The following is a 15,161-nucleotide window of genomic DNA, read 5'->3' as shown; positions in this document are numbered from 1 at the left end:
AGGATGAGCTTTTCACTAAATATCTGACCTGAGAGAAGAAAATCTTTTCAGAGGACTCCTCTCTCTCCCCTGTAGCAAGCAAAGAGAGCTCTGGCTATGAAGCTCCCATGGTCACTTCTTCCCTTGGCAACCATAAACTACAGTTGGTTCACAGGCACTACCTTGTTGGGTGAGGAAGGGCTCCCCCCTGTGAGGGGAGGCAGTCTGAGGGCTGCGACGATTGCTGTGATGATTGCTGTTGCTGCATGCGATCCTGCAGGCTCCGTGCTTTTCGAATACTGATTTGCAACTTCTTATCGACTAGGGCTCTGCTGTGCGTGCTAGAGCTGGCACCATGCAGGGCAAGTCTTAGTTTAGCTAAAATGCAAAAGAAAATATAGCAGAAACAGAACACAAAATACAAACAAAAAATAAAAAGAATAAAATTGAACCAAAAATAAGCAAAGATATGCAGTAAAACTCAAAATATGCAGCAGGAATGTAAGGCGTGTGGGACCATGCATATACTCCAGGACACAGAGTTGGTTCTGGATATAAGGAACATTCATGGAAGCCAAACAGGTTAATTCAAATTTAAACAAACAAACAAACAAAAAGCTAAGCTAAAATGAGTCAGGAAGATAAGCTAATACTTCCATCTACCATGGGTTACCATTCTTGTCCTTTGCAACTGACCTGACAACTCTGGTCTCCACACTCTGTTCCCAACTCCCTCTTCCCAACAGCCAAGCGAGAAATAAGATCCAAACCTGCATCTGTCTTTATAAAACACAATTTCTTGGGGGTCACATTTAAGAATCTGATGCAGTCTACGACTTACTCCCTTGCTGCAACCTTCTGATGCTATGTACCAGGGAGGTGGGGGAGAAAATAAGAGTCAAATATGCAGTATAAAGTAACAATCTGGAAAGTTACAAAGTCAATATATTCATTTCTTCCTGCCATAAACTCCACCTCACTATTCAAGGAATAGAGAAAGAGCAGACTAATCTTATATCTGAGGTCTAACTTTATCTTTGGATAAATTGGTAGGTATAGCTGGATAATTCATCTGTGAATACCAGCTGAGGTTATTCCAGTAAATATCCACAGGTCAACAGCACCTGGCATACTTAGAAATCCAAATGGCAAAGATAGTTAACGGACCTCAGTTTGGGAGAATGAAAGTGAAGAGACCCTTATAAAAGTTGTTTTCACTTCTGAGTGATTAAGCAAATAAAACCTATTGTAAAGTTAGTCAAAAGTGCAACAGCATAGCAGTTAGAGTTACTTACAAATAGCTTCATTACAGAGAGCCAAAGCTGCAGCACAGTCTCCTTTCTGCTCCAGATGCAGTGACTCTTCGAACACTGAATCTGCCTCCTGCAGGGACCTCTCAAAGCCGTCAGTCCTCCCTGAAAGGGCCAGCACTTTTCATTTTCATTAGAATTTGTTCCAACTTTTCATATATATACTATTAAATCCTTTCAGTGCACATCCAGCCTTACTACTTAGGTCCACAAATGTCATGAATTCTTTAAACATGTAGGGCGTTCATTTTTGCCTTAACCAAGCCCTTATTAAGACAATGAAAGAGGGATATATCATTGTCTACCACATATTCCAACTCTAAGACCTGTTAAGGAGTCCCTTAAGGAAAGGACCATATATTGTTAGCAGCAGAAGCGTGGATTATGCCTGGAACTGACCTGCTCTTCCACAGTGCAACAAGGATACATCTTGTGAAACAATCTAAGAATGCTGCAAAATCTCTGAGACTTCTACAGTGTTATGGCTGAAATGGCCTCACTATTCTGTGAAAAGCCATCTTTAACATTTCTTTGCTATACAATTCAATCTTTTCGGTACCACCCTCATATGAAAACTCTGTAAACCTCTTAGGCACCATCTAAAATTCCTAACCTGAGCCTTCTCTGGTGGTACAAGGGGTTAAAGTACAGCACTATGAAGCTATCCACAGCTACTACACAACGAGTTCAATCCCCAGCCAGGGAAGTGACCCACATGGTGTGGCAGACCTCTCCTGGCCCACCTGCTGCTACCTTCAGCAGTATAATTCAGTCAATCTGCCTGTTCTGTTCCCCACTCTGGTGAATCCTCTCAACTCCCTAACCTCTGGCCAGTACCCCAGTTCTTGTATGCATAAATAAATAAATTAAATAAATAAACCTTTTAAAAATAAAGTAAAATAAAATTCCTAGCCTCTATATATAGACGAGAATAGCTGGAAGTGCCTTTTTTAAGGTTTGCATACACTACACTGCTCCTTATTTACTTTTATCATGCCCTTGCTTACCAAACCTATTGCAAAAAAGTCATCTTCTCATACAGTGTACATACATATTCTTTCCTCTTCTGAAAGTGAGTGTGTACCAAAGCAGAGGTTACAAGAGTCCAAGTATAGTGTCAAATAAAAAGGTGAGAAACTTCTGCGAGTGCAACTTTTATAAAAGAACTCTTGCTGATACACACCCTGCCTTTTACTCACTTAAAATAAACTGGTAGCAAGCTGTAGTGAAAGTTCACCTACTATTGGAATAAATGATGAGCTTTCACAAGCTCAAATATCAGAAACATTTCTGGAAAAGAAAATCAAGTAACGGAAACATTTTCCTACAGTATTTTTACTTACTTATTTCCAAGATGGACATGGTAGATGGTAGAAAATGCTCTTCTACAGCCTAACATTCACTCCCTAACTCACTATTGCTTTTAGATTGCAATGAAAAGGTAATGAAAATAGCAGCTTTGTTATGAAAAATTTAACATTCAAGCTACACCCCTACAAAATGTGGTCCCCTCCATACTCCAGGCCTGAAGTTTTCTTATATTGGAGTTAGCTCAGTCTCTACAGTCTTCTTACAGAGGTGGTGGCTAGAGCAATTTTTTATAAAGCTCTCAACAGAGATTTAGGAAAACTACAGTTGATTGACTGATCACTGCACTAGATTTTAATTTTTACCCTCTAATGTTAATACTCTATTTCTTGTTCTACCAAGAGATGCTGAACCAAAATGTCTGGAGAATGACACTAAAATAACCAGAAGAATTCCTTCTCAACTTGAATGTACTACCCAAATGATAAGAAGGAAGAGAAGGCAAGGGAAAGTGATAACAAGATCACTCTTTCAGAAGGAAATCTGAAAGATTTGATAAACCTGAGACACAAATCTGTTAAAGTTTGAAGACAGAAAGGAAGCAAAGACTATCTAAATATAGAGACAAGATAAGGAACTAGGAATTTAAAACATTTGGCAATAAATACAATGCCTTGGGATGTATAAGGCAACAACTGTCTTGAATCAAAAACTAGCAGAATTAGAGGAGAAAAGTATTCCTAAGTAGTGCATAGCCCAGTGCTTATTCCAGTGCTCTGAGTACTGATACAAAAAGGGAAGTGGTCAACAGAAAGCAGCCACCCAAAAGAGCTTTCGTATTCCTTATACTGCATTAGCACAATTTGTCACAACTAAGGATTCTGAATAACAGAAATAAATTCATTTTACAGACGGGAAAGACCTATATAAAGTAGTCCTATCCTTTTTGAACTCCTACTTTGAAAGCTTTATCTTCTGGTAAAAGTAACATTTTAAAGCAGTTGCGGAAAAATGGTGACTAACACAATTGGGGAGGCTTAAGGCCCTGAGAACTATATGAGAATAGAGAATGAATGGTCAGAAGATTAAAAGGCAATCAAGGTTGTGTGTTCTTAGAAACTGCTTCATAGAGCCACCTCCCTAAAACTACAGGTGGAGACATCCTAGGGTGTTTCTGCCAGGAAGTAGGGTTCCCTTCACTGTCAATGTAACTCACTGCCCTTTTCTACAATTTCTTAACTCTGAGTACTTTTACTTATACCTTCGATAGAATGTTCATGGGAAACATATTTTATGAACAATATACTATCTCTAATCTATAAGCTTTTATGATGGACCCTAAATCAGAACAATTGATTGGCTCCAATCAATAAGTTTTTCATTTCCTCCTTAAACTAGCTTCCACTGAACAGCTGAATTAAGAAAAAAAAATTTACAAGCTTGAATCCTTTTTTTCTTCCCTCTGTCCCTACTACCCACAATCTCATACAGCAATTACCCTGGTTCTGTAGTTCATCCAAATCCATGAAGCGACTGGGATGAGGGTTAAATCCTTTAGCTGCCTCTAATTCTTTCTCCCGTTTCCTTCGAAGCTCCTGTTCCTGGGCCCTCCTGGCCACTTCTTCCTGCAATTCATCCAGTTCACTTTTGGAAGATTTCTCCCCACCTAGAACATGAGCAAGGAAGAAAACAAGTCATCACCTGTCCATAACCAAGAGTAAGCACCTGCTGAATTTATGGCCACTACTCTTGCTTTTCCTTTGGAATCCTTGACCTTATTTTGAAGTTCATGTTTTGGCTAGTGCTTTCCAGATCAGATTCTGAATGAGACCTAGCCTGTGAGCTATAATAATAACAATAATAAAAACAACAACAATAAATATTTACTGAATACTTCATAACAAAAATAACACAACTAACCTTTGTTGTGACAGGCACAGTTTTAAACATACACACACACACTTAATTTTCACAACGATGAGGTAGGTACTATTATTGCCCACATTTTAGGAATTAAGAAACTGAGTGACAAAGAGGATGAATAACTTGCCCAAGGTAACACAGAAAATAAATGGTAAGACTGAACTAAAGGCAAACAGGTTAAATTCATAATCCATACATTTAATAACTAGGGAGCATTCCCTACCATGTGCTGCCACTGAATTAATAAGAAGCTTCAAACAAATTAGTTTCTTAACCTTAATTACCACTGTCTCTTTACAAATTTAAAAAATATCCACAGGAGTAAAATCTCAAGTTTATTTTTTAAAATATTTTTATATATGCATACAAGAATGGGGGTACAGGTCAGGGGTGCAGGGGGTGAGATGATTCACCAGAGACAGAATAGGGGACAGAACAGGCAGATGGATTGAAATACACAGCTGATAGGAACACAGGGCAAGACAGAAGAGGTCTGCTGTGCCATATGGGTCAGCTCCCTGGTTGGGGATCAAACTCGTGCTGCAGACAGCTTCTTAGTGCTGCACTTTAACTTGGTGCGCCATCAAGGAAGTTTATAAGTTTATAAGTTTTACTGCTGGAATCAAATAGATATAAATGGATGTCTGTGATATAGCAAGTAAAAAACACAGCATCATGTGTATAGTATGACTTCATTTTTTAAAATAAAATATACACATACTTTCTATGTATAAACACAGAAAAAGATACAGAAAAATAGATACCAAACAGTAACAGTGATACCTTCAATTTGAAGAAACAAAGGGAAGGTTATTGAATTGTTTGGGTTTATTTTACTTGTATAATTTTTCAAGAAGTGATCATAATCACAATATAAAATGTTTGTGCCATTAGATCATGTTATAGGGTATGAGTTTACTATTCAAAAAGAATGGTGTGTATAGTGAACCAGGTGAGAAAATAATAATGAACAGCTATATACCAGAGACATTTTATGGGAGTGGGATAGAGAATGGGATCAAAAACAGTAGAAGTAAGGAAATAAACTGGACTATGGTGATGGCACATGGGTGATTTGGGGATGGGAGCCCACGGGGATTACAACTGAGATGAAAAAATGCACAAAATGATGTAAAAATAAACTATTATATTATTTAAAAAAAAAAAGAATGGTGTATGAGGAATTTGTTATAATTCCCTGTTAAGTATCTTTTACCAGTTGAAGAATCCTTTTGATGGATTCTATTCAGGTAATCCAAAATAGAGGCCTCTAGCAAAATCATGAGACTCAGTCTTTAGTAAACTAAAGACGTACAATCTGAAAAAAAGAGGGATTCATGCATGATTATGAATTCCTCAAAGCAGTGTTAGTCAACATGAAATATAGTGTGGAAAACAAATTAAACATAGAATCTCATAAGAAGCATGACCTTTTTCCTGATTTTCTAATTATAATGTACTCCAGTCCACAATTTCAGAAATACCTACTTATATAATCTTTGTTCTGCTCTGCCATATGTCAGCAACCTATGCATTTATACTGAAAAGAGCTCATGCCTTTTTATTACTGCTGCATACCTTCAACGCAACTACCTCTAAGAACTTTCAGGCTCTATCAAGGGAAATGGTAAGCGGACTAGTTTTTGTTTTTTTTTTAAGATTTATTTATTTATGCATACAGAACTGGGGTACAGGCCAGAGGTGCAGGGGCAGCGAGAGGCTTCACCAGAGACAGAGTGGGAAGCAGAACAGGCAGATTGAGGAAGTACACTGCTGAAGGGAGCAGCGGGCGGGTAAGGAGAGGTCTACCACGCCATGTGGTCACCTCCGGGGCAGGCGGGAATCGAACTCATGCGGAAATGGCTTTAGCTTCTCAGTGCTGTGCTTTATAACCAGCTGCGCCACCAGGGAGGGCAGCAGACTAGTATTAATCCTGGTCTCATATCTACAGTCTGGCAGACAGTATTCTGTACTCCTCTTCCTAGTAAGCTGCCATCTAATACCACAGATATACCTTTAGATGCTCATTAATCACACCACAGTAAGGTTTTTGCCCACATACCTAACTCCCAAATGAGCTAAGGGACCAGAAAAAAAGAAAGGCTGGAACACATCTTTCAGAGAAGGCTGACATGCATCTACATACCACCTTTCCACAGACGTACTGCAAAAATGTCTCCATGTCAGTATTTAAAATAACTAGCAACAGGGCCCTCCCTGGTGGCACAGTGGGCTAAAACACAGCACTAAGAAGCTAAAGCCTCTTCAGCATGAGTTCGATCCCTGCCCCAGAGGTGACCCACATGGCATGGCAGACCTCCTCTGGTTTGCCCAGTGCTCCCATCAGCAGTGTACTTCATCATTCAGCCTGTTCTGCTCCCCACTTTATCTCTGGTGAATCCTCTCATGACCCTGCACCTCTGGCCTGTACCCCAGTTCTGTATGCATCAATAAATAAATCTTTAAAAAAAAAACAACAACAAAAAACTAGCAACAATATATGTTGGCGAGGATGTAGAGAAAAATAAATTTCCTGCACTGCTGGTAGTAATGAAAACTAGTCCAACCATATGAAAAGCTGTGTGGAGGTTCCTCAAATTACTAACAAAGGTGCTATCATATATGATCCAGCAAGTCCACTCCTAGGAATCTTCCCAAAGGACACACAAACACCAGTTCAAAAAGATACCTGCACCCCTGTGTTTATTACAACACTATTTTTAACAGAAAAGACTTGGAAACAACCAAATGCCCAAAAGATGTGGTATGGAATACTATTCAGCAATCAAAAATGATAAGTCATGCCATTCACAGCAACATGGATGGAGCTAGAAGGGATTCTGCTCAGTGAAATAAGTTAGAAGGAAACAGAAAAAGAAAAATATTGTATGGTTCCATTTACAGGAGGAATCTATGGGAACCAAATAAGGGATCAGGGGGAAAAGCATTAACAAAAAAAACCACAACACAACAAAACAAAAATAAACAGAAAGCTATAAATAAGGGGTATTCTTCAGGGGAAGGAGAGAGACAGGGATCAAAATGAGGGCAGGAAGAGCACAAGGGACTGTGGTAATTGCAGCATGGGTGAATTGGTGGTGGAAAATTCTATAGGCACTACACCTAAGAAAAGGAAACAAATATTGTACAAAAGTGAACAATGATGTAAAATATACATAAATAAATTATTTAATATTTTAAAGAGTCTTCATGATAGGGAGACTACTTAATTATTACCTGGATTTTTAGCTCTGTGTAAATAATTTATTCTGAACCATTAGGACTAGATCGCTACTTAAGTAGAATATATACTGTAAGTATATACATGTGTTGTGAGCAGAATGTAAAAAGGAGTTAAAGTTTATAGCTACCTTAAATCACTACTCCTAAAAGAGAAATTCTAGTATTCCTTTATCTTCAGATTTTAACTTGTTAAAATGCTAGTGTGAGGCCCTCCCTGGTGGCCCAGTGGGTTAAAGCACAGCACTATAGAAGCTAAAGCCACTTCTGCATGAGTTCCATTCCGCCTGCCCCGGAGGTGACCACATGGCGTGGCAGACCTCTCCTGACCCGCCCATTGCTCCCCTGGGCAGTGTACTTCATCGATCTGCCTGTTCTGCTCCCCATTCTGTCTCTGGTGAAGCCTCTCACCACCCCTGGCCTGTACCCCAGTTCTGTATGTACAAATAAATAAATCTTTAAAAAAAAAAATGCTAGTTTGAGAAAGAATACTTTAAACTACATTTAGTTAGGGCCTCTCTAGTTGACTAGGTGTTAAGTCTCAGCATTATCACGGCCTAAGCTTGATCCCCAGCCAGGAAGCTGACCCACATAGCACAGCAGATCTCTCCTGTTTCACCCGCTGCTCCCCGCAGCAGTGTGTTTCAGTAGATCCACCTGTTCTGCTCCCCACTCTTGTCTCTAGTGAATCCTCTCACCCCTTTTACCTCTGGCTTATACCCCAGTTCTACACATAAATCTTTTTTTTAAAAAAATGAACTATATTTTAGTCAGTTACACTTAGTGTGAAAGAGTAAAGTAGTCCTGTAGAGTTTATTTCAAGAAGGGCATAGAAAAATACAAGAGACATTAAAGACTAACAAAACTGAGCTTGATGGAAGGATATAGAGGCAAATATAGGTCAGTCTGACTTGTTTATTTCCATTTAGCACATTTCTCCTCTTTTGTTATCCTATTCACACTACTAAACCACCAGAATCTATATTCTACCTCTATACTAAGGGGAGTCTACTTATTCTGAGGAATATAAGTACTACTCACACTATTACTTTCTGTTCCCACAGTGCTTCTTCCAAGGTAGAAATAATATGATGAGAAACAACAAAAATATAAATCCAAAAAATAAAGCAGTGCAAATGCCTCCACATATATATTCTAATGAAATACTCAAAATGTCTTTTAATTTCAAATGTGCTCAAGTATGACTGTTATCCTAATTAACAGAACTGGTAGTCAAATTCAGTCCTCCAAATTGAATGTCCTTCTGCTTACCTGTAAGGGGCTGATTCTTTGTCCAGCCACTTCTGGAGGTCATAGAGTCTGTCTCCAGGATACAACTGCTATGAGATTTTGGGATATGGCGCCAGGAAGGGGCTAACCCAGCTAATCTTTTAGTATTTGGATCCCTTTGAAAGAAAAACAGAATCCAATGAAAGCTTCAGAAAGGTGCTATCAAGCAACGTTTATAGGACTAAATTCCCTCAAGAAAATCAATAAAGTATTAAACTAATAAAATGAAGGCTTGTGCTAAAATACTTGTGAAAAACTGAAATATCCACTCATACCCTCATCTTTCCTCACCTCTTCTGCATTATATACATCTAGCATAGCATCTGGCATAAAAGTTATTGATTGAATTAATGAACACATGCTGTCATGTAGATTGCCTTCCTCTTTCTTATTCCTTTTTAGTATATTCTTATGTGTAAAACTGTGGCCAGGAAAGAGCAGTAAGAAATATTAGGATATGTTATTATCTCTGTAGAAGATATAATTATTCTTTCAAAGCATCTGTAGTGGTAGGGCACTTGACTTTGTGGCAACTCAGTAAAAAACAATGTATAGAGAACTGAAATTTAGAAAGCAATCTGTGACTTATGGAATACAGTGAACACCATCAAACCAGCAATATTACCTCATGGGACTATGATTATCACTGGATTCATAATACAGAGTCCCCAGTTACCCTACATAAAAAAACAAAAACAAAAAACCCATCCCCTAAAATGAAAGGACAGAATAAGTAATAATTGGGTTTTTCTATGATCATATATAAATTCTGATTTCCAAGTTAATTCCTTAATTAAGCTATTTATTAAGCAATTGCTTTATAGACTTAAAATTCTGCCCCCTTTCTCAAATACCTTTGCTCTTTCTCCCAGAAGAGGGTGCTGTTGCCATAAAGTTGATAAAGACAATAATTTACCCACAAATTGATAGTAAACTCTACCTCTCCATTTGTCTGAATTGAAAAGCCTCAGAGAGGCTCACTTTGCTGCAAGGGCCAATTCTACTATTCAAAGATAAAACAATACCTGTAGACACTGGTGCTCTCAGGCAGGGCTGCATCCAGGCTGACAGGACTGCTGCTGTTCCTCTCACTGCTCTCATAGCCAGATTCCATTCGCTGGATTAAGCGAGGGTGCTGCTCTAAAAGGTGAGAGCCTGGCCGTGCTGAGCCCCAGGGCTTGTACTGAGGACTTGGTCCACCAGTTTTAATGTCGCAAGCAGGTGTTTCATCTGGTGTAAATTCTTTAGCTATCCCAATCAAAGGACAAATATGGAAAAGGAGTTAGATTTAGCATCTTCCTCAAATCATCCAGCTCATTCCCTGAATTCACATTCCCAAAGTCATAACAGTAAATGGAAATGCATTTTGCCAAGTTTATAAGAAAATCCAGGTTTCTTAAATACATAAATCAATTTTATTCAAAAGTCAAGTTCTTCCATAGTTATCTCCTTACCTGAATCCTCGGAAAAGGGGCTAAGTTGGGTATAGCCACAGTGCTTTCGTTTGTCCTTATTAAAAATACTGTCAATGTTCAGAGACTCTCGTTTGGGTCTCCATGTTGGGCGGTACTTGCTAGAAGAGCTAGATTTTGACTCACTGCTGGTACTCTCTACTTCCCAGTCACGAGAATGTAAAGTTAAGTTTCTAGGAGTTTTTTTGTCAGTAGGCTCTCCTCCCTTTCCCCCACAGGGAGGTCCTAGGTTGGTCTGAGAAATCAGGGATGGTCTGTTATGGATCATATTGCTGACTGTCTCCTTAAAATCACGTAGCCTGTTGGTGCTGCTGGATGGTTTAGAGGCATTCCTAGGAGCCTGCTTCTCTTTCAATGTTTCCCCTAAAACAAAAAGAGTAAAACAAATGTAAATATTTAAAGTGATCACGCATACCCAGGTTATCAAAGACAGAGAAAAAGCAATGAAAGTCTTTGAGTAGCAGGGAGAAATCATAAGTCAGGATTCTGACAGAAAGTTCATATCAAGTGAATGAAGAAAGAGAAATAACATAGAGGTAGCTTGCCTTCACTGTGGTACCCTGAGGACTGTGGTTCATCGCCTTTCTTCCTAACCCGGCCAGAATTCCTCTTGCGCTCGATCAGTGACCCCTTCTTGGATGTGAGTTTCTGATTACATTCACTATCAGTCAGGTGTCCTGAAAGAACAAGGAAATGGGGGGTAAACTAGTATGTGAGACTGGCCTCCATCCTCTTGAGAACATAGTTTTTGGGATTCATGACAATGCCACAAATTTAGTGTACCCAAGGATCAGAAGTTACAGGAGTCAAGGCTATGTGATTTAAGTGTACAAATCTCTCAATAGAAAATGTAGTACACAAGGCTATGTGATTTAAATGTACAAATCTCTCAATAGAAAATGTAGTACACAAGGCTATGTGATTTAAATGTACAAATCTCTCAACAGAAAATGCAGAGAAGCTCAAAGTATGTAATGGGAATTTCTAAATTTACAACATTTCCTGAGCAACTACCAATTCTAATCCCATTCATAATGTTTCCCAGTAACCCAAAATAGGACACATTTAAATGGCAAGCATTTTAAAGATTGAATAAAAATATCATCCACCAATATATTTTCACTCTCATAAACATAAGAGCTGTCATTTTATTTATTTTGCAACATATACCAAGTAAAGTCTCATTTTTACTATATCTAATATTATTCCAGGTGCCTCAGCCATTGCCTGTAAAAGCTCTGATTGTGCATGGCTTTAAGATCCAGGTCTTAATCTTCCTTAAATGTGAATCATTAGAACTTTCAATAATTCTCATTCCCATTGCCAACCCATGCTTTACCAAACCTGGCTTCATCCAGTGATTACACTTCATAGTTCCTTAATACCAACCACTAAGAAAAGCAGAAGATCTTAACACTTTTATACAACTTGCCACACATTGATGACCACAATATGTGAAGAATGTATAGTATCACTTGTTAAGAGCAAAGGTCAAATTATAAAGAATATAGTCAGCTAAACTTCTGGAAGCTAGTGGCAAATTAAGAGCTGAACTAAATTAGAAGACAGGGTGGGATTAAAAAAAAAAACTCTAGGTTTTCAAATGCATTGAGAGCTAACAGAAATTGTTTCATAAATTAGTATATGAAAAATCCTTATACATACACAGCAGTGCAATGATTTGGCTACACATATTTTCAATCATTTACCAATGCAATCTTTTATTGCTTGTATCGAATCCTTTGTTACTTTTGAGCCCACAAGAAAGACAGGAGAAAAATCACTTGAAGCAAGTAAATCAAATGTTAAATTCCAACCCAAGCCATTCACAAACCTTTAACATAAACCTGACTCTCTTAGCAAGTATGCTTTGTCTGGGCCCTTCCTGGTGGTGCAGCAGGTTAAGGCGAGCCACAGCCAGTTTCAGTGCTAGTTCCATCCCTGCCAGAGAGGTGATCCACATGGTAAGAAGGGCCTTGCCCCACTGCTCCTCTCAGCAGTGTACTTCCTCAATCTGCCTGTTCTGTTCCCCACTCTGTCTCTGATGAATCATCTCACCACCCCTAAGCTTCTGGCCTGTACCCCAGTTCTGTATGAATAAATAAATAGTAAAAATCTTGAAAAAAAATGTTTTAAAAGAACATAAAGCATCCTTTAAAAAAGAAAATATACTTTGTTTCCCTATGACTTGATTTTTCCTTGACTCAGTCTCAGAAATACGGCCAAAAAAATAAAAAGAAAAATCTCACTTTGTAATAGTAGGAATTCAAAACGAATCTGACCAGGGCTGTAGATCCAATAACCAATTCATAAGAAACACACAAGACACAGAAATATGCTAAAGGTTACCACAGGAATAAAATTAGCAAATATGGGATATATGGAAATCTATAGGACAAATGACCTAGTTCTACAAACAATAAATTGCTAGGAAAAACTAAAGGAGAAACTTACAGTCTAAAAGAAATGTAATAAAACCTTACACACTCATTACATTGTGTAGACTTCATTTGGATTGAGTCAAATACATAATAAATCATTAAAAATATATAACATGTATAAAGATAACTGGGTATTTGAACACTTATTGGTTGTTTAGTGGAATAACATAATATTTTAAGTTGATAATGGCATGTTTAAAAGATGACTTCTTATGTTTATTACAGACACTAAAATAATAATGTAAAAGGGGATATAATGTCTGGGATTTGCTTAAAATAACCCAGAAGTGGGTAGAAGTAAAGATAACTCTCTATCATGAGTTGTAATTACTTAGTTTATGGATACATGCAGGGGTAGCATACTAGCTTGCATATTTTTTAATATATTCTCACCTTAAAAAGAAAAAAAGACCATGCACAGAGTATAAACCACCAATTGTTTTCTCCCACTGACATAGGCACACTTCTACAGCTGAACAGAAAAATTCAAGAATGTTCTCTGAATGGAACTCACATGAACAGGCTAGTTTTCACTCTTTATTTCTTTGTCCTTCACGAAGCCTAACACTTAATAGGTGCTCCTAGCCCTATGTATGTCCCTTTTTTCAAATTCCTTCCAGGGGATAAAACAAGGTATGAGAACATGACAAGGTGTATGACCACAAGGTTTTAATTGGACATGATGAGAAGGACATGTATTAAAAACACAGCAATCATATCAATAATAACATTACAATGGTCCTCACTGATATACCCCTATTGAGAGGAATATGTACAATGGAACATCATCATTTATTCAGTTTGTTTTGTTTCCATTCATCCCATTAATTATCAAAGTTTTGTGTTTTTCTCCCTTTGTCTAACAAACAGTTATGACTTGCCCCAGTTTCTTTCTCTTGGGAGACTATGCAGGAACTGAATCAGGCAAGCAGAGTCCATTGTATAAGTCCCTACCTGTGTCCTGACTGCTCTGAGACATGGAATCATTCTCCATATTATAGATGACTGTCCCCTGAGAATCAGAAGAGAAGTGACTGACCACAGACTCATGGTGGGAGTGTTTGTAGGGATAGCTCTCCGCAGAGGAATCTGTTCGAGTATCACTTGAGATGGAGGGCTCCCTCCCTAAGGGAAGGAGGAGACATATATGCAAAAGTGAGGAAAGAGAGAAAAACAGTGACAGAGAGAAGGCAAAGAGATGGAAGGTAACAAAGGTCCATAAGGCAAGAACTTCCTAAATGGAAGGGTGAGAAGGATATACCAGAGCCATTCTCCCCAACACCCAACTTCCGATAACCCAGACACACAAACAATTCCTCCCACTCCTTCCCCTACCTTGCTGAAGCCCTCACTTTGCCTGCCACTGTGAAAAACTGTGGGGCTTTTAGAAAACCTATGGGAGGGAAAAGTGGAAGAAAGGAAAAAGTTGTGAAAAGTAAGATTTACTTAGATGGAGAGTCCTAGGCCGACCTGGCATATATAACCAGTTGTTACCTTATCCCATATTTCTCCCCTATATTGCCAGAAATGCCACTTAAAAAAACTGTATTCATATTATAAGATTTTAATATCTATGAGAAATTATGGGGCTTTTATTTATATTTTAATGTGATTTCATTAAGTCAGACTATTTTCCACTGAGTACCTAGCTGAGATAAGTGCTACAGTGGAAATGGATATTTGATTGATGGGAGCAGAAGAGTAGGTGTGAGTAGGGTACAGGGTAGGAAGAATACCAGGTACCAAATAGGAGGAGGGACCAAAGGGAAGGGAAAGGTTCCATTGGCAATTGTCTTCTCTTTCAAAATTGTATTCAGAGCTGGCTCTAGATCTAAAAGAGTGAAAGAACATTCCTTCTTCCTCCATTTAAGGAATCAAATCAAAACCATCAGGGTTATATTTCTAATATATTATGTCTCTGAGAGTTAGCTTCAGTCTTTGGTCATCAAATCACAAATTATTTCTACAGGAAAATATGATTTATTTGAATTAGAAGTGAACAACTTACTCATAAACTGAAGATTTGCTACAGAACTTGGCATTTTAAAACAAAAATCTCCTTTCAAATAAAATGACTACCTTTGTAGTAACTAAAATCATTTTCCTTGGTCTCAACAACTCAATTCACAGTTGAACTACTAGTATCAGACATCTTTAAAAATATTAGAAGGCTAAATACTGAGATCTTTCTCAAAAAC

At 38.2% G+C, this 15,161-nt stretch overlaps 1 protein-coding gene across 5 annotated transcripts in view; it reads right to left on the bottom strand.

The window, feature by feature from the left end:
- USP54 (ubiquitin specific peptidase 54) overlaps positions 1-15,161 on the bottom strand; it is a 111,974-nt gene that overhangs the window by 17,795 nt on the left and 79,018 nt on the right. For 3 of the 5 annotated variants that reach the window (XM_012723804.1, XM_012723807.1, XM_012723803.1), the window contains exons 11-18: positions 13,918-14,088; positions 11,068-11,199; positions 10,505-10,885; positions 10,076-10,298; positions 9,033-9,166; positions 4,096-4,263; positions 1,275-1,394; positions 162-357 (exon numbers count right to left, since the gene is read on the bottom strand). In XM_012723804.1, coding sequence (XP_012579258.1) covers positions 162-357; positions 1,275-1,394; positions 4,096-4,263; positions 9,033-9,166; positions 10,076-10,298; positions 10,505-10,885; positions 11,068-11,199; positions 13,918-14,088 — 1,525 coding nt within the window. The remainder of the gene's footprint in view (positions 1-161; positions 358-1,274; positions 1,395-4,095; positions 4,264-9,032; positions 9,167-10,075; positions 10,299-10,504; positions 10,886-11,067; positions 11,200-13,917; positions 14,089-15,161) is intronic. The other 2 variants (XM_012723805.1, XM_012723806.1) reach the window with 2 other exon arrangements.

This window comes from Condylura cristata, unplaced genomic scaffold, assembly GCF_000260355.1.
Source record: "Condylura cristata isolate star-nosed mole 26May11 unplaced genomic scaffold, ConCri1.0 scaffold00011, whole genome shotgun sequence".
NCBI classification, from domain to species: domain Eukaryota; kingdom Metazoa; phylum Chordata; class Mammalia; order Eulipotyphla; family Talpidae; genus Condylura; species Condylura cristata.
Note: the sequence above shows the minus strand (reverse complement) of the source record. Positions and strands in the feature narration are given on the sequence as shown.